Raw genomic sequence first — 20,350 nt, 5'->3', positions numbered from 1 at the left:
TGGCAAAGCTCTGTGCAGCTCAGTGCAGCTCAGCAGCTGCAGTGAAGCTGGAGCCAAACTGATACTGTATCTCTTAATTGAACCGATGATCAACTAAGCTGGAGCTCCAAACAGGAAGCTTTGGTCTTGCTGATGAGTTTGGCAAAGAGACAGAGCAACAAAGATACAGAGAGAGAAAAAAAGGGAGATGGAGTTTTAGAGGGAATGATTTATACTTACTTTATTCTTGTCATATTTCGCAAGGAGTTGAACCAGCTTAGTTATCTTCACATTTGTTTCCTCCTCAAGAAATACAATCCAGGATGAGTTTTTCCCAAAGGACTGTGATAAGCTGAGGATGCAAAAAAAAAAAAAAAGGTTCATCAGAACTTGAGTTGAATAATAAAACAAGAATAAATGGAACATTGCCATGCACAGACAATATCTACAATATCATTTTTATTTTTCATTTTAGTCCACTCTAAGGAACAATCTAACTGAGGCTCCTGACCCCATCACATCAAGGCAGCCAGAGTTTTCCCTAGAGGGCAGAGAGACAAAAAAAAAACACATCACAGGCACACAAACTCTGTTCAGAAGCGTGACTCTGTGATGATTTGGGGTGCTTTTGGTGATATGTCCTAAAACGTTATGATGGAAAACAAAAGCAGATTCATAAATTGTGCCATATCTCCCCCCCCAAAATATTGAGTACATATTGGATTTTTGAGATGGCTGAAGACGACTGTAACTAATGTCATACTCATGCTGTTCAGACCAAAGGATAACTGCAGCAATAGGCTAATTGTTGCAGTTATAGACACATTAGGAATACATTTATCATAATATGAGGCAATCAATCAGTTATTGTGTAGGTAATAGCTTCCCAGCAATATGTAGCTGTAAATCTTGGCTAACAAAATACGTTTAAAACCAAAATATAACCTCTGTGATCTCAAATGAAGGAAGACATAATGTTTCTGACATTTTGTCCACATTTTGGACTCTCAAATATTTGGTAATTCACATGCTCACTCAATCCTGAGAGGATACGGGGACACTTACTGAGGCAGCAGAGGAAGGATACTCCAATCCCTCTCATTATCTGATAAAGTGTGAAGAAGCAAAACCACCGGTGGTTTCTGAAAAAAATACCAAACAAACCAAAGATATATTGACGTTAACTGTACAACAGTTAAACAAAGACATAGCAACTTGTGAGTGTGGCCTGGTTTTAGAGAGACTGGCCTGTAACTGGGACAAGCATGGTCCAGATCTGGTTCATCAGAATTGACCTTCCAGTCTCTTTTAAGTCCGATACCAATGCATGTTTTAGCCAGTTAAATTCATGACTGCGAGATTTGCAAATCTTTACGTAGACTCTTGACTGCTAAACCTTGCTTGCGTTTTTTATTAAGCTCAGTCAACATCAAGTGTGCACTTATTTTTGTTAATGTTACCACCACATGATGATGCAATTTCAATCTGCACTGCTTGATCTGATGGCAATATTGAGTGATGTTGACAAAATCAGCACAGACTGGTGATATTCTATATGCTTTTAATTGTCTACAAATCCCATTAAAACATACAAAAAGTGTATCATATAAGCTTGTGTTACCAAAGTCTGATGTGCCACAGAGCTTCATTGTTGTCCAAAAACAGATCACTGTTGCACTGACATGGTTCTTCATTACCATGAATCTGGCTGCCAGGACACAACTTCATTATTCCACCTGACAGCAACAACAGCGAATGTTGTCTTTCTTTCTTTCCAGTCAGCGCAGCAAACATACAGTTTGTGTGCAGAGGGTGACGGATATCCAACTCAAAGGTGTAATTCATTTGGTATAATGATATTTTAAATGGGTACAGGTTCTCTGAAATGGAATAAAACATCACTGCATTTTCACTTTGCCAACAGGCCGACATCACAGAACTCATTGTACAAGTTGTTAATACTGGTCTTTTTGATGGGACGATGTGAAGAATCCCAAATGTTGTGTTAGTTGTCTTCCACTGTGTCAGACTACACAAGATAAGATAAGCAATTGCTGCATTCATTGCTCAAGTTAGGGCAATTTCATTTACATTTTATAACATAAATCTCACATTTTCCTAATTTTCATTCCCAACGTCTGCCTGGTTGGGTTTTATCAGGCTTATACTCAGTGTGTTTACATGCATAACAGTACCCCGAAAAAAGGCCTTACCCTGGTTAAGGGAATGATTGGATGATTGGATTATTGAAGTTTCCCTCGTATACATGAGCGGGGGTTGAATGGGAAAATGACGGAGTAACATGACTTCTGGTACAGTAGGTGGCGCTCTGCCAATATACAGCTGGAATGAATACAGCTTTTTTTCCGGTTCACCTTTGTCAAAATCACAAACAGCCGACGTTAGTATGGACAGTGTGAGTGCACCCTAAGAAATCAGGGTATGGCCATAACCCGATAATAATCGGGTTTTTAAACTGCATGTAAATGCACTGATTGTGCGTGTGTCGTTTTGATCTTTTCATGTAGTTGGTCGAAAAGAAGAAAAAATTCAGAATAATTTCAATGTTATCTTTTAGGAAAACAAGCTTGTTAACACGCTGGTGTTATCCCTTAAAACCCATATTGCCTCCAGGGTTGCTGCTCTTGTTTGCCATTGCACTAAGAAATAAACAAGTAAGACACAAGTGTCACTTGAAACAAAACCTAGGATATTTCAGTCTGTTTAAGCGAATTATTCTGCAGTGCCGACGGACAGTAGAAGGTGTGTAAGGATAGTCTGAGGGTTTCACACTGCGAGGAAAACGATGCAGCAGAGCGTAAGACCCTGTGGTTCATTACTGCATGGTTCACTCATCATGCAGGAAGTCGGGGGAACAGTCTCCTCTGAGCTGTTCTGTCTAACAGCAGCCTGTTTGATTTAGGGGAAGAGTTTGACAGGGTTTACACTTAATAAACCATATTAGTCAGTTAGCTCTCATGTAATATATATATTTATCTTAGAGCTAATTAGATAGTGACACCTGCCATGTTTTATTAAACTGCTTTCTTCTTGATGTTCACACCATCATGGTTATATGAAAAGAATAACCTAGAGAAACGTTAAATAGAAAAAAGAAATACCTTCTTCAGCTAGCTTTTGTTCCAAAGAGCTATCGACATTCCTGTGATGAATGAGGCTGATTCTTCTATGGCAATCGTTCAACAGATAAGAGCTGGTCCTCCTGTGGACATACTCGAAACGAATAGGAGACTGATTGCTCTGCGACTTGGGAGAAGATGGGGGTCACTGAGACCGGGATGTAATGGAGGGACAGGACGCTTGTACCTATAGGAAAGGCTGGAGGGGAGACTGGAGATAGCCACCTGTCAAAACCACTTCAGTGACAAGCAGCTGTCAAACATGAGAGTATCGATGCCAATGATGGACAGATCTCTAACTGAATAACAAGAATCAATATTTAAATATTTCCATCCCAGAGCTCTTTCAATGCCTACATTGCAAAAAAAAAAAGCATTGAGAAAGATGGTGTATTTGACGACTGCTGTATAAGGTTTTTGAGTTTAATTTGAGTTTTGAATTTAATCTGTTGTATATGTGCGTCTCTGTGGATATGAGCATCGGCTAAACGACAACAATACTGTATAAATGAAATCTGAATTTCTCCCAGAGGGCAGAATGTCAGACTGTAGGAACATGGGCTGTGAGCTGCTATGTAGAATACACAAGTTCCTGTCTGTGTAAATTTGTGAATAGCACAAAGCGTTCCCCCAGCCAGAAGAGAATAAAACAGAAATATGTGCTGCTGAGGGTGAAACGGCTTGGAGACTGACATACTGATAGTAGGTGCATTTCCTGTCTCGGAAGTGCAGTGACCAGGTCATAAATCTTCTTAAGTTATCACTGATGTTGGCACTAAGTCAGCCTGCAATATTTTAAGACGCTTTAAATAAAATATATTTATATTAAAATTCTTTTGACCACATTTCTGGTAATGTGTACTTTTTATTCTGAACTATAGAAAAGAAAGTACCAAATACCACTGGCTGACAGTAGTTTTACAAAAACCTGAATCTTGTAGGTCTAGAAATCAAAGGTTATTTCAGGCTTCTAATGTCTCCACTGTCTTTCTGATTTCAAGATATTTAAGGGTTTTGCATAAAACTTTCTGGGGCAATATGGCCAAAATCTTCTATCCTTATATAGTTAATTTCATATCCCGATAACGATATATATCCCTAATTTAACAATAATAATAATAATAATAATAATAATAATAATAATAATAATAATTTAATAAATGGTAAGGCCTATTTTTGTATCCCGCTGTTTGTATCTAATACTTAGTATTTTTCATTTTATGAGAAACTGTAGAGAAAAATAAACATTAGGATTTCAAGTGAAAATATAAAGAAATGTAGAAATAAATACATTTCCCAGCTATACACTGAAGAAAACCCTGCACACTGGTGTTGGAAAAAACTGCTGCCTTGGGTTCCAAGGTGACCTTTCCACATTATTCTCCACCATTATTATGCAGATATAACTTAGTCCTGAGCTGTATTGTATTGTTGGGAAATGGAACGTAAAGCCTGGAGAAGCTTGTGATCGGACCTTGCGATTAGTTTGTTAATCACATTGAGTAAGTGAAAATGTAAATAACAATAATAATAGTATTCCCCCAAACTATTTCAGATCAGATTTTCTGAAAAATTTGAATTAGTATGCGTCTGTTATTGTCAATTTAGAGGATGTAACTCTGTATCACAATATCTGTTACTGCATGAAAAATTATAATATCGAATTTTCACCCAGCCCTACATCAAACATACTTTACAGCTACAGACTAAACCAATCTGTGGTTGTTTTTTTGCTTATTTGGTTTTGATCTTGTTTTGGCAGTATCTCATAAATGCCCTCTAAGACTGTTAAACATCAGAATTGTATGCTTGTGTGTGTTGTGCCTCCCAGGTGGGAGTGAAGTGGTGGATGGCTACTTGTAACTTGTTTGGCTTAAGAAGTTGGGGGCGGTAGGATTTCAGATGAATTGGAGAGTTTACACTTGATCTTGAGGAGGCTATATACTCTAATGTAACTAGATGTAATGTAATGTGTTGTTATGTTACATTGCATACATCATTGCCATTACTGCTACTATGCATACCATTCTTTTACTGCATATTCACTGTCATACTTATTATAAGTAATATTTCTATTATTAAAATAGTTGTTCATGCTTTTATAGTGTTTTTTGTGCATCTCTGGGTTTCTCTCTCTTTCCCCCTCGCTATCTGTCAATCCCTTTCCCCAAAACGAAAACAAATGGCCATCCACCATGAGTCTAGGGTCTGTTCAGATCTTCCTACCCGTTAAAAGGAAGGTTTTCAACAGCACTGTTGCTGTTCAGGTTCTGTTTGCTCATGGGGGGATTTTTTGTAATCAAAAATAAATGCGGTCTAGACCTACTCTATATGGAAAAGCGTCCTGAGATAACTTTTGTTATGATTCAACACTGTAAATTAAACTGAATTGAATTGAAATACTAAAGTTAGAGTTTCTTGCTTTTGTTTTATTTTTCTCAGTTTTCATGAGAGCTGGTTGTTCCTATATTTTCAAGCTTTGCTGGCTGTTTATTTACATCTGAAACACCAGTTATGGTCCGGTCCTGCCTGCTTTTTAGCAGTACATCTCAAAAACAGATTTCAATAAAATGTTACGTTCAGTTGGGCCATGCTCTAAGAAACAAGCCTTTCAGCTATAATATTTGTTTGTTGTGAACTGAAGTGGCATATCATGACATGGTCAGACTACATTTGAGGCAGACAATTTAGGATTGCTTTATTTTAATTAATTTGATGTATCGAATTGTTCAACATGCCATTTTAAACAATTTCATGTTCTTATCTAAAGTGTTATTGTGTAATTATCACTTTGTTAAACAGACAAGACCTATGAATATGCCCACAGCCTCAGATATGTGGTGGTCTTTTTTGGCAATTACATACATCAAATAAGCCGTAGTGTATAAACTTTTAACGGATAAATCCCTAACAGCTGGACGTGGCTAACACTGATTAGCTCGGTTCATGCCTATGTTCCCACATCCTTATGTTCCCACAACCCTATGTTCCCACAGCCCTATGTTCCTACACCCTTATGTTCCCACATTTGAAATTGATCACACAGTGTGACAGATTGGGAATGCTTTTTTAACCCTAACCCTAATACATAGGGCCTAATTTTTTAAAATAAATCTAATAATGTGGAATCATAGGGCTGGGGGATCATAGGGCCTAGTTCTCAGTGGAAAAATAAATGTTAGAAATATGGGAACATAGGGCTGTGGGAACATAGCAATGTCTCCGGGGGCAGAAAATGGTATTAAAGCGGCTTTTTTAACCACTAATATTGTTCAAAATACCATCAAACCTCTGCAGAAGCATGATGAGTATCCCTACAAATAAAATGAAGCACCAACAACGTAGTTAGCGAACCCAGAGTTTATTAAAAGACTGTTTTGAAAGTCTAACCAACCAATGGGCTCCTTCCTTTTGGATTGCATTTGTTAATCCACTTGAATGGACTTTACTACGAGAGGAGCTGATACCGGGGCCAGTAGATAAGTCTTTCAAAACACCTTATCATGCTACTGCAGAGGTTTGGTGTTATTTTGAGCAGTATTAGTGGTTAAAAAAAGCTCTTTTAATGCCTTCACTGTACTGCCCCGAGCTAATCAGTGTTAGCCATGTCCGGCTGTTAGCGACTGTTAGCGACTCTCCCGGATTTCTCCATTAATAGATTATACACAAAAAAAAGTGTCTCTATGGCTTATGTGATGTATGTAGTTGTTAATTAAACTGTTTATTTCTTTCACCCTCTCTCTTCAGCGGTAAGCCTGTGCATCAAAACAGCAGTGGGCCAGAAACATCATCCACCTATTGAGGAAGTTGATCAGCTGACAGATCGGCAAAAACGGAGACAAATACATTACCAGCTGACTTTTTTTTTTTTAGAGAGCAATGGCAAATGGGTAAACATTCACTCCGACCAATTGTGTACAGTGTAACTTCATCACTCAGTGACAGACTCATGCTTATAGGACTGGCCTCACATTGCGGTCCAGTCAAAAATTTAAGCAGATGATTTCTTTGATCACCCTATACATTATGATGCAGATATTTTGGATTTACTGGATAATGAAATTACAAATGTATTGAAAAAACGGCAATTTGAATTTCAACAGAAAATTCTAAATGTTAATGCAAAAAAAAAAAAAGTTTAAATGCAAAAGCCGAAATTGTAATATGTAACAGAAGTGTAAAACAAGGGGGCGGCTGGTGGCTGAAGGACCTTGAGGCAGTGACCCCGTGTTCAACTCACCCAGTTTTCTGTCTGTCCTATATAATAAATGCTTGAAAAACTGCCAAAAAAATCTTTAGAAAAAAGAAATGAAAAACAGAAGCATTGGTATATGATCTTATCTTTCTGTTGTATACAGTATTTATTTTGTCCTTTTCCATTTGGCTTTTAAAGCTGTATTGTTTAGTATTTTTTTATTTCAATATTTTGCGGGAGGTACAGCACTCACTCTCTTTGTGTTTTCTGTACACTTGAGGCTACAGGTATCCTCACTCTGATCCTGTGAAGATAACTAATTTTGAGTCTTTGGGTCTTATATCTCTTTGAAAAGCTGTCAAGCCTTTGCTGCCTCCTCTTTGAGAAGTTGCTGATTAAAATTCTCCCTGGACTTAGTTCTGTAATTGCATGCAACAGATACTAAAATGCCAGACATCTCTGAGATCATAAATGCAAACACAACATGATGTGGTATTCATAAAGTCTGTCTCTTCTTATAAAATTTGATGTCCATTAGTGTTACTAAATCTTTTCATGACAAATTGTATCTACTGGCACAAACTGATGCCAATATTCATTACAGGAAAACAAGAAACAAGCCTTCCAATTTGTTGTTAAAATTTGACTTGATTAAATTCAAAAAATAATAAATTAATCTTTGACTTTGTGTTGTTGAAGGTGGAGTTAAAGATGTTAGGTTGACAAAGGTAAGGATGAGATCCCAGTTGAGATCCATAGAATCCTATGCCGGAGCTTATCAATTCCTTTTTCAATTCCAAATTCTTTTATTGAATTTCGCAGCCAATCAAACAAGATAAAGTATAACAGTTGTACAGTTTATCAACGCATCTGCCTTAAAGTGAAAAACAAGAACAAAAACAAAAAACCCCAACATAAATCCCACTATTCCTCCAAACAACCCATGTCAGATGTGGCCACAGTAACCAACTAAGTAATTAAATAACATATAACATTAGTAGATAAGTAAGGTACAATGAAACCAAATAGAGTAAAAACTATAGCTAATTGCAAAATAGATAAAGTAATATAAGAAAAAGAAAAGGAAAAAGAAAAAAAAAGGGGGGGGGGGTCTCTACTTTCAAGCACAAGAACTGTCCTCAGCATCATCAGGAGTGACAGTGAGACTATTGCTAATAAAAGAAGTGCAGTGGGTCGCAAGTCTTGTGGAATGCTGTCAAAGATCCCTTCTGTGAAAACTAACTTCTCTAACCATAGACATTGTAAAATTTCACGCATCCCACGTGAGTTGGTGGAGAACCATGTTTCCATTTAAGGAGAATGTTAGGTCTGGCGAGCAGGGTGGTAAAGGCCATGACACGCTGTGCAGTAATGGGCAGATTTTTAGACGGAGCGAGCCCAAAAACAGCAGTCAAGGGGGATTCGGTTCCAAATTTGTGTTAAGAGCCTGTTTGAAGGTTTGGAATATATCGGACCAAAATTCAGCAAGCTTCGGGCACGTCCAGAACATGTGTGCGTGGTCGGCTGGGGACTGCTGACAACGGTTACAAGCATCACTGTGAATAGGTTATAGCTTAGCCAATTTAGCGTTTGGTAAATGGGCTCTATGAAGCACCTTCCACTGTAATAGGGCGTGCAGTTTTAGAATGTCCCTCCACTGGACCTCAGTAATGTCTACCCCCAAATCCTTTTCCCATGGATTATTAGGCGATACAGTGGGGACTGCGCTCAGAAGAGAAATCTTGCTTATCAATTCCCTTTATCAATGACGGCAGGTTTTTATGACAGTTGCGCATTGCAAAATAAAGACATGAAACTCACGCATTTACGCTGCTGGAAACTTGCAGCAAGAAGGAGTCATGGCAGAGAGGAAGAAATGCTCCAAAGTGTGGCTTCATTTCATGATGAAATATGACAACAGTACAGCTTGTTATGTTTGTAAAACAATCTTTTCAAGTAAGGGTGGAAACACCGGCAATATCTTGAAACATCTTTCTACGCTACATGCGATTAAATTCCAGGAATGACAAATATTTGACACTAAGCACAAGTGCCACTGCTTTCCAACCATAGACTGTATATAAAGATGAAGGACGTTTCTCCATTTCCACCGGTAACATAAAAGTGAAGCCATATAGTGTAGCCAGACACCAGAGGGTTAATTGATTGAAATCGACTTATACCTATATAGAGGCTTTCTAGTTTGATCCCTCAAAGCACTTTTACAATAGTTTTCACATTCACCCATTCATGCACACATTTATACACTAATGGCAGAGGCTGCCATCATTTAATCTAATCATTCAAACCACATTCACACACCCAATAGCAGCACGGGGAGCACTTTGGTGTTACGTGTCCTCCTCAGGAACACTACGACACGTGGGCCGGAGGACTCGACCTCTTATCAAGATTTCAGGGAGCTGTTAAGCCGTCCATCTTGATATACAGTCTATGTTTCTAACCACGCAGGCAGGAAACATGAAACAGAAAGCAGCACAAATGTCTTATTTCAGCTACACTGTGTTCTGAGAGAATAAAACAGTTGAGTTGACGCTGAAAACCTGTGTCGGCCGACTTTTTTCTACACAGAAAATTGACTTGGAATCAATAAGGGAATTGATAAAGAATTGCACCGATTATCAAAATAAGTATTCTTCATTGGTATTAGTACAATCTTATCAATTCCCATCCATACAAGTAGGAGACAAATAAATGCAGGCTGTCCAGTACTTTTCCAAGAGCATTGTAATAAAATGGTGTGATATACAAAGTATTTTTCAAACCAACAACACCACTAAACAGAGAAATAATGACTTGCTCTATTTATGTATTTTCCAATAGATAAAAGGTATGTGACATTCAGCAGTGAAGGAAACAGAAAAAAACAACAACAATAACAACAACACATCCAAAGCCACAGAAATATAAACCCACATATGAGGTCTAAATTGGTCTCTTGCTACAGAAAACACAGTGAGCAATTTCGCCATCCAACGTAACGTATTATTGTCATTAGTGATGCGGCATTCACTATTTAACCAAACGGAATATAAGTTGTGTATTACACCACATTTGATCTGCCTCTGTAGGGATTTAATTAACAGAAGTAAATTGCCATTTTGACCTGTAAATCTGCTTTTTTTCTTTCTTTGACATAATGCTGATTTGCTTACTGATATTTTACAAATTGTATGAAATAACCTACTAAAATGCATATTTTTCTTCTGCTTTTTAAATTTTTTATTATTTTTTTTTATAAATATCTGAATTATAATCAGGGACTTCAATATTCACAAATGCCTTTGGATGATCATCACAAATTTCCCACAATAGGCCAGGAATGGAAGGTTGATGTGTTAAGAAGATCGATATATCCGAAAATTACAGCTGCACAAATGCCTGGATTTCCTAATTATGAAATTATAAGCATGCACACGATCTGCTGACACAAGGAATGGAGATGGTTGCATATTTCAAACTATACTTTCATATTTCCTACACAAGAGGTTTAATATGGTGAATACCACAAATAATTATTTGCACAATCATTCAATTAAAACTAGGCGTAACAATTGGCAAACACTTTCTTTTTCTTTGTAGTGAAATCATGTTATGTTATAGCCAACAACTCATATTCAGATGCAACTTTTTCTGCTAGCATTGGTCTTCACCTTAATGTCTTCTAAAATATATGTGAGCTTTCATGTGCTCTTCCTATCCCTACATAACAGCATGTGTGCACGAGTGAAAGGAATCTTACCTCTTTGAGACTGTGTGCCTGCTTCAGTAAGTCTGCTCTCCGCCTCTCTGCCTGCCTCACATGGAAGGAGTTGCTTTGACTCTGGATGATAAACACTATCTCCCGCAGGTCTGCAGAAACACAAAGGACAGAGATGAGACACTGCTCACATACTGTGAAAAAGGATCATGGCAATCGATGACCTTCTGAGAGCAGGACAAGATAAGAACCATGGTCTGAATAACTGAGATGGTTTTTGCTAATCTCCATTATTGGCCTGGTGATAATAACCAGCACATCAAGAGCTTAATTGGCTTGGGGAGAGACTATGCAAATGTCACAGCCCAGGCTGTTACTTAATAAAAGATTAGTAGTCAGATGTGTCTTCCTCTGAGATGCCGTAACACCCCAAAGGTTGACACGGCCCAGCTGTCCACATCTGGCTGCACGACGCATTGACAGTGAAACTCAGTATTGTTACTGCATGTTAAGGCTGAGGTTATCAGGGAGACTCTAACTCAATAATGTCAGTTACAAAACGTCTAATACAGGCTATTTCAATGCTGGCAATGTGTTTAGATACCATCTTTGTCATTGACCCAGTGTATTGCAGTTCTTCTTTATGTGAAATCTATTTACAGGGTAATATTGACACAGCTCAATGAGGAATGACATTGCTGCACAAAAACGTCTGCAAAAACCCTGTGGCTCTCACGACCAGTACAATCAAAAGTAGACCAAAGGACCAGGGGGAGGGAATAAAAAAAAAAACAACCTGTCATTTTGTCTTTGGCTCTGTACAATTACATTTGACATCTCCTAAATCCTGTAAGCTGTCCCTCACATCAACTTGAAGTCTGCAGCGCCTTTGTGGAATGACTGACAACAAAAAGGCTTTTCAAGGATTTAGAGCTGAGAGGTGGGAGCCAATATCCAGGTGTGATGTACGAAGTAAAGCAGAAGACATGTCAGAGTTTTCCTGCTATGACAGGCAGCTCAGAAACTTCCCAGTAATGAGATGTGCAGGGAATTCCACGTTCCTCTTAATTTGAGCTCAAACAAACATAACAGGCTTTGTGCCAAATACTTCTCATTTGTTTTAGACATTTTAATCAGCTGCTTAAGTATTTGTACAGAATACAGTCATAAAGGCTATATACTATGTAGTAATTTATGATTTCCAGAAGGACTTGTTTTTGTAGCATTGCAAAATTTGCTGACTAAGTTTATTTTAGTGTTTCAAAACATAAATAAGTAACAGCCACTGCTGACAGGTCTATAATCTCCCCTGTGGAATATGGCAAAAGCAATACAGCAGAAAAGGGGAAGGGTGAATGCTGACAATGGCAGGATTAGATGGATCGCCTCCTCCTCAATTACGCTACTTGAACCTATTCCCACTCCGGGTTCAGATATTAGCAGTGGGGTCATGGGTAGACACTATGTCAGAGTGCAGTATCTGTGATCTTTTTAATTAAGTGTTGGTGAGTGTGTCGCTCTTTTGCTCTGCTCATAACAAAGATCCCATTGATCCTGGAGCCCTGGTGAGGGGGAATTTATTTGCTAAATCTCAGCATGTCCATCTCCCAACAGATCTAACCTCCGCCGAGAGCTGAGCTTACAGAGCGAACACCACTACACCACCTCTAAATGTCCTCTGCAGAGTTCACTAAATGAATGACTTTGTGTGTGTACGTGTGTGTGTGCATCTGGTTTCACATAAAGCATTTCATTTTAAAGCCCCAGGTGTACCAGCTTCCAGATACTGCACAGTACAGCAATAATACCAGCTGCATGAGACTAACAGCAAAATCAGATAAGCAGGTTGCCAATCCCTCACTCTGCAGATAATGTGTACAACCCATGTCAAAACAAAGGAGATTGAGGGGTAAAAAAGAAACTAATTAAGACTGAATGCACTGACCTCATCTCCACACTAATGGGTTTCGATTAATCAGCAAAAAAACAGGGAGAAAAGGAAAAATCTGGTTATAATGCCCTTCCTGCTTCACCTCCATCACTCACATGTACTTCTCAAATCAGGTAAAAATCACCTTTTGCTCTCACTTGACACTCATGGCAGCTCATGCAAGATTACAACTGTGCAATCAATAGGTGTGCCTGTATTTTATTATAGGGCAAAGAGTTAAAACAATGCCTTTGGTGCCAAGGTTGCCACAAATCCCTTCCTAGTAGATATAAGCTATTATCCAGCTATTCCTCTGGGCTGAGAAGAATATGAATAAGATAGCATGCTTAACACTTTGTCTCTGCCTTGCCCTTGCATTGCCAGGGCATTATAAAAGGATGTTGAGGTGTTGGGAGGTGGCTAGGATTCAGTGTTTGATGTGGTCACTAGGGTGTCGGTAGGTGGTTGCTAGGAAATTCTGAGTGGTGCTACTGTCTTTGTTGTTGTGCCATGTGACCAATGAGAGGTATTTTAGGTCTTGAGAGCAGGGACTTCTGATTGTCCAGGGCATCGCAGCACACCAGACATTATCATGCTTTAGCTGGGTTTGCTCCTTGACTTTATGTGACAGTGTGCTGCAAAGTTTAAAAGAAGCCCAGATGGTGTACATCTTTCAAAAACATATTTTTTGGTGCCTAATGTGAAGAAGGGCGCAGATCATAGTGTCGATACAGAGACAAAGCGCAGCACAGATATAGGTGACCATAAACAGCTAAGCAAACTTTAGCATTGGATTGGGTGAAGTTCTTCCTAATGTGATGTCACACACATGGTAGACATTTCACCAAGCATTATTTTTCCCTGGTGAGAGTGTGGTACGTTTACAGAGATTGAGCTGTTGTTCCACAACTTCCACCTTGGTCCAGCTGTTATCTCATAGGTTACGCAGCAGCTGAGGTTAAAGTTGAAATGATTTGAACTTTGTGCACCGCATTAGGTGGCAATTCAGAGCAGGGTACCATGGGGTAGCTGTCCCTATAGGAGAACAATGGCACAGAGCATAACGGGTTTACCGCTAATGATGTGTGGGCAGCCTTAGTCATGTTTCTCTCACAAAATAAGTTTGCTTGCCTTTATCACAGATGTTTGCTGGGGAGTTTGTGGCCATTGCAGTGGTTGTTAGGGTGACTCCAGGAGCTTGACAAGGTGTATATAAACCTGTATGGTTGTTCTGTTTTACTCTGTAATGCTTTCAGTAGCAGCAATATTAACTCCAGTTGCATTAATAGCAGTATCCCCAGAGGTGAAAGTATGCAATCAACTCATCTCTTTAATAGTAGGGGCAAAGATGTGAAGTATCAGCCTGGTGCCAAACATTCCGCTAAGCTCTTTTTTTGGTGGTTAAGTGAAATTATCAAAGGATGCCCGTTGGCTGAAAATAATATGCCTCGATTGAAAGAGATTGAAGGCTTCCTGGGGAGATGAAGCCAAAGCTCTGGTCACCTTGGAACAGATGATTTTATTTTGCCAGGCTGATGGAACTAGAAAGCAAGAGTCCAGTGTTCGTTTGTCTCCTCTCACTCATTAAGTATTCCACAGAGGCCACTCTATAAAAAAAAAAGACTGTACCAGCCTTGAAACATATTGGATGAAATGAGACACAAGAGAATTCTGCCTCCTTCTGTCTTTGATCTGACTTGTTTCTCATTGCATGGAGCCACACTTTAAAGGCCATCACCATCTGGTTTATGGCAACCTCTGTGTGAAGGATTCTCTATAAGAAGGGCAGATGATCCGACTTATTAAATAAACAGGAATGATCAACCAAAATGTGTATGTATTTCTTGGTGTGTGCACGCATACAGGAGGGTCTAATTCATATCTGCACTTGAATAAAGATTATACGCTCTCGTAGTGGCCTGGCCCTGCAGTGTTGTCACCTCATTGACACAAATCAATAGTGACACTTCCTTAGAGCAGGATGCCAGATGTAGCCAAGTGGCAGAGGAGCTGAGAGCACTCTGACCTCTAGGTCCTTCTGGAGCTCTGTCATCTCCATCAGTGTCATAGAGCAGGTGTGTGTGCTCACCTAAGGTGTCCCAGGAAAGTATAATTTCAGCCTGGAGTATCTCCATCTCACTGGTTAAATAAACACGTCCACAGCAAGGCAGCCGACATTGAGCATGCAAAAACAAATGGTGGGTAAGTTTGGGACAGCAGCATTTGCAATCTAGTTCACATTTCTGAAAGAAAAAGGAGAAGCACACGGGGGGAATCAGATCAATAGTGCAATTTCAATGACAAACGTCTCCAAAAGTTGAGAGGGATAACATTCTGCAAGCAGGGCCATTAGGTTGTTGTGGGAACAATGAAACTGTCATGACAGATCCAGAGCTCTTCATTGCCAGTACATACTATATTCAGAGATGATAGAGGATGTCAATAGCTAATTTTCATTGTGGGTAAGCCTGACTTCCTCATGCAGCAGCTGATTGCGCTGGTGTAAAACCCGCTACACTCCAATGACTCACATCATTGAACTCTCCGGGACAAGATGGCCCAGAATCATCCTTCTCCTAAAACATCCCCTCAATCTCTCTGCACGTCCACAATGGTGCATCTGTGAGACATACTACACTGAAGAGAATTGGGTTGCGGTTTCCTGGCCAAACTAACCATGACCGTCACACTACAAAGCACTAGGATTTAATAGCCAATACACAGACATCCGGCGATATTCAATCTGGAGACCCGAATTCAATATAGCCAACATTTTAGGTGGTTGAGAGTTCGATTTAGCTGTATAAAAATAATTTACCTGCCCTATGGGCAATCATCTCGTGTGGCACAGGCCTATGTATTGTGCAGCTATGGAAACGATTTTCTATCAGCCTACTTCTCATATTAAGACGGACTTTTAATTGCCTTGCACAAAATCAATGGGGAGCATGGTGTATTTAACTTTCAGCTTACTGCTGAAAAGGTCAGTGTCATAAATATCTCTCAGTAAAACAGAGAGGGGGCAGACAGAAGGGAGTGAAATGAGGAAGCAAACCAGTCGAGACAGATGCACTACGATTGCAAAAGAAGAAGAATGTGTGTGTGTGTGTGTGTGTGTATATATATATATGTGTGTGTGTGTGTGTGTGTGTGTGTGTGTGTGTGTGTGTGTGTGTGTGTGTAGATACATGTAAAGGTTGGAAAAAGGGTATCCAATCTGTGATAATCACACCCATTAAAGGTTCTCTAGAGTTCATGACTCTGTGGACAACCCAGCTGAAGACTAATGAGGACTGAACTCAACCCTTAAACCTTACTTAGCATCAATAATTGAGGAAGCTAAGGCAATTAATGCTTAACAGATTCCAGGTTTTGCTTACAAAACCCACTCATTATCCATAATAGTACTTCTGGACACCACTTGAATTTTTCACCCCCTTCATTTCTGAAGTTTTGTTTTTGAAATTTCATACATCATTATACGCCAGGACTGTATGTGACATTTTGGAGGATGGATGTGTGGTGCTCTTTAAATTGAGAAAATAAAGTCATCAGCAGTGTTCAGAATGATAAATAAAGAAAAGCAGAAACGGTGGGATAGCATGCAGCCAGGCACTAGGAAACAAGAGAGGTAGAGATAGACAGAAAATAAGAAAAAGTAAATACAGAGGGAATGTTAGTTAGTTGCTCAGTCGACATCTTGGGAACATTGTACTTTTTTGAAGATGCAATGCCTATGTCCCTGGCCTGAAGAAGCTGGCTCCAAGCCAACTCATGGACATAATACAACTGCTGAGGGGACAGTAGCACTGCTTTCCTGAGCGTTATTATTGTTATAGTGATAATCTGATTAAAATTCTGGCACACATTCATGCTCCCAAGCAAAACCATTCACAGTTTGTGGTACAGAGTTGCCCTGCACCCTCAATCGTCAAACACTATACATTAAAAAGAAAAATCCACCTTTAAAAAACTGCTTTTGTCGATGTACCTTGCACCTGCTTTTTACTGGAACATTTTTCTTCTCCCACATGAACACGTATAAAGAACTAAACCCACAGGTCATTTATTTTTCCACAACATCAACGGTGAACATCTGAATTTGGTTTTATTCCCTTAAGGTCAAAAAGCAAGGGTTTGCAGCAATGTTCAACAGTACTAAGAAACACAGATACAAACTGTAGGAAAGAGAGGATAGGAAATACCAATTTCTCCACCATTGTAGCACCCCTAGAACATAATGCATAGCAGCCAAGCTGACCAGAGATAAAAATCCTCCCTTATGGTCTTTGTATTAAGGTTTCTTCACTGTAACAAATACAACCTACAGGACATGAAGTTACTAGGTGGCACAAGTGTTGCCTTAAAATATGACCTTCTGTTTATTTTCTTCGATTTACTAAAATAGTCTGAGAAATACATTGACTGCCGAAATTAAAAAATACATAAAATCTGTCTAATAGTAAAGTAAGAGATACATTACTCTGCCGTGAATACCTAAGTGGATTTTAATGAAATCTGCCTTTTTTTAAGATATTACATAAGAGATAAGAACATTATTGCCTTACATCTACTTACTTAAACAGCTGAGCTCGGCAGAGAAGACATCAAAATGTCTGAATCAGGAAAAAACTTTTCTCAACAGCTGCAAGGTTAACAGCTACTCCTGTCCAAATGCGTTGCTTCACTGTGCATGTACAGTGTCCTCTAAACCGGGAGCAGTACTTTGTTAGAAGGGGCTTGAACCTAAATACTTTAAATGACACATGCATTATCATTCATTACTGTGACTCCTCTGCTGTGAAACTGCATATAAAACATTATCTTATCTATTGAGTTTTTTCTTCTTCAGACTACAAGTCTAAAAAATGAATTAATTGATTAGACTAGACACCGAAGGCCTGATGAGATCTATGCTACTATGATGTCTATTGTGATGCTGCAGGATATAACATTGTTTTTAGAGATAAAGAGGAGAGATGCTGTTTTAGTATATGTTTTCCAAGGTTTCAGTGCTTTTTTTTAAAAAACACTACATGCAGCCCAATATGGTCGATGACACCCCCCCCCCCCACACACACACACACAAACCCGTGCTTTTTGTAATGTGATCATTTAGAAGTGAAGTGTGTACAAACTGTATTTAACATTATACAAGGTTTTACATGCTTTTATTTTTTACTACTACTGTAATGCACTTTATGTTGGTATCAGTCAGAGATTCCTTTACCGTATCTAACTGCCACCCAAATTTTAACAGGCACCAAGAAATAAGAACATGACCCCTGTGCTAAACAATTTACACTGGCTGTCGTTATGTTCCGTATTGATTCTACAATTTTAATAATCATCTTTAAAGCATTCAATGGCCTTGCTCCAAATTATATCAATGATTTATTGACCTCCCAAATATGCCGGCGTGTTCCCTTAGAACAGTCGATGCAGCTCTGCTGGTTGTTCCAAGACACTCTTCTTATTGAGATCAGACCTGCCACAAATGTAGCATCTTTTAAATCCCTTTTTAAGACTTCTTTAGTGTTAAGGGTTCATGAATATTAAAATGTTGCTAGGTTTTAAATCATCCCATCTTGGTAATTTTTAATGTATTTCTAACTTTAATTTATCCTCTGATGTTTGACATTCATAATCCCTCTGGGTTTTTTGTATTTTATTTCATTCATACATTGATCTGACAATCTAATATCATTGTTGCAAAGGAAAAACAACCAATAATTTTCATTTTTATGATATGCCTTTATTTTGATATTCCCATGGTAATAATTAAACATGAGAAGTGTGGCACATTAAAGTCGACAACGGGAGATCTATTTTTATTATTTTTATTTAAAAAAATTTATATATATATATTTAAATGTCAGGAAGAGCTCAGTAAGAAATACATTTGTCAAATTTAAGTTGCGTTTTGTCATGGTATAAATGGTTATTTGACATTGTGCCATATCAATCGCAGACCCCTGAATTGAATGAAAATCATATTGGCAGACTTTGTGAAATCAGCAAACATCATACAATTGTCCAAAAATCAAAATAATATTGTATCGTGATTAGCACCCCTTAAAGATAAGAAACTTTATTGTTGTTTTACTGCTGTGCGAGACCTGATGTGAAAAACAATATAAAAGAAAGTCAAAATAAGATCAGTACTCAACGTGCAAATAAACAACAATAAAAGCATACAATCTAGCAGCAACTAGTGATGCAAACAAGAGCTTCAAAGATGAATCAATTAGTTGTCAACTATTGAATTAATGGCTGACCATTTTTATAACAGATTATAAAAGAATATCTGGTATCTTGATTCCTCCAAGACAGTAAACTGAATATCTTTGAGTTATGGACAAAACAAAACATTTGAAGAAGTCATCTTGGGTTCTGGGAAACAGTGATATATATTTTTCACCATTTTCTGACCTTATATAGACCAAACAAATAATCAATTAATCGCGGAAATATTAGAAAGATTAATCAACAATGAAAATAATCGTCACTTGCAATCGTGCATTTGGCACCCTGTACTGTATCCCCTGTAAAGACACATCTTTTGAGTGATTATTTTCCATACCTTCTAAAATGTCACCAGCTCCTTTAAAATAAACAGACCAATAGTAGCTTTTGATGTTTGCTCTATTGTTAAAACAAAGGAACGCCAGACTTTCCTTTATTCATCTACTGAATTCCTGCCCACAAACAACATTCTCCACAGGGGAGCGGAGCTTTTCTGCTGTGACAAAGGGAATTACTATGGCAAAGCCAGATAGTGAAGCTCCATATTTCAGATAGCTGTCTGTTTGTATTTCCTCTCTGTGGTGAGGTGCCAAATGAGAGCATTATGAAGTTGCTTTTGTGTGCTTCTGCATCTGTGGTGACCCAGTTGAATGAGTAACAGGCAGAGGTCCAGGCAACTGACTCCAAACTGCAGACAGGCTCCTGCAAATCTCTCTCAGATGGTGACTGCATGAGCCCCCTGTAGCATGGAAGGCATTCATGACATTCTTTTATTTGCTAGACTTATGAAATTCCTAGTTGCTGTCAAATGATTGAAGAGATCGGACTATATTTAAGAAAAATTCTTACATTTTCAAGGCAGGCATAAGACAAAAGGCCTTTTACCAATTTGTTTAAAAGCATTTGCAATTCAAATGTCATCTTGTCTCACATTTTTCATTTCATTCATGATTACTTCAAGGGACAATGTATTTCAATTTGTTGAACACAGTTAAAACTGAAAAATACTCAGTAATAGGTCATCCCTTTGAATGTCATTCAACATTACAAATGAGTTCCTCTGATGTAGATAGATTTAAATATTAAACTTAATAACAGAATCCAAAATATGGCCCATAGTATGAATAGCAGCTTTGAAC

The 20,350-nt window shown here is 38.5% G+C and overlaps 1 protein-coding gene across 1 annotated transcript in view; it reads right to left on the bottom strand.

Moving 5' to 3' along the window:
- The window catches only part of b3glcta (beta 3-glucosyltransferase a), a 68,356-nt gene that overhangs the window by 21,130 nt on the left and 26,876 nt on the right, over window positions 1–20,350 (bottom strand). The window contains exons 4-6 of the mRNA XM_083913890.1: window positions 11,078–11,187; window positions 1,045–1,121; window positions 220–331 (exon numbers count right to left, since the gene is read on the bottom strand). Coding sequence (XP_083770016.1) covers window positions 220–331; window positions 1,045–1,121; window positions 11,078–11,187 — 299 coding nt within the window. The remainder of the gene's footprint in view (window positions 1–219; window positions 332–1,044; window positions 1,122–11,077; window positions 11,188–20,350) is intronic.

This window comes from Echiichthys vipera, assembly GCF_963691815.1.
Source record: "Echiichthys vipera genome assembly, chromosome: 5".
Lineage (NCBI taxonomy): Eukaryota > Metazoa > Chordata > Actinopteri > Perciformes > Trachinidae > Echiichthys > Echiichthys vipera.
Note: the sequence above shows the minus strand (reverse complement) of the source record. Positions and strands in the feature narration are given on the sequence as shown.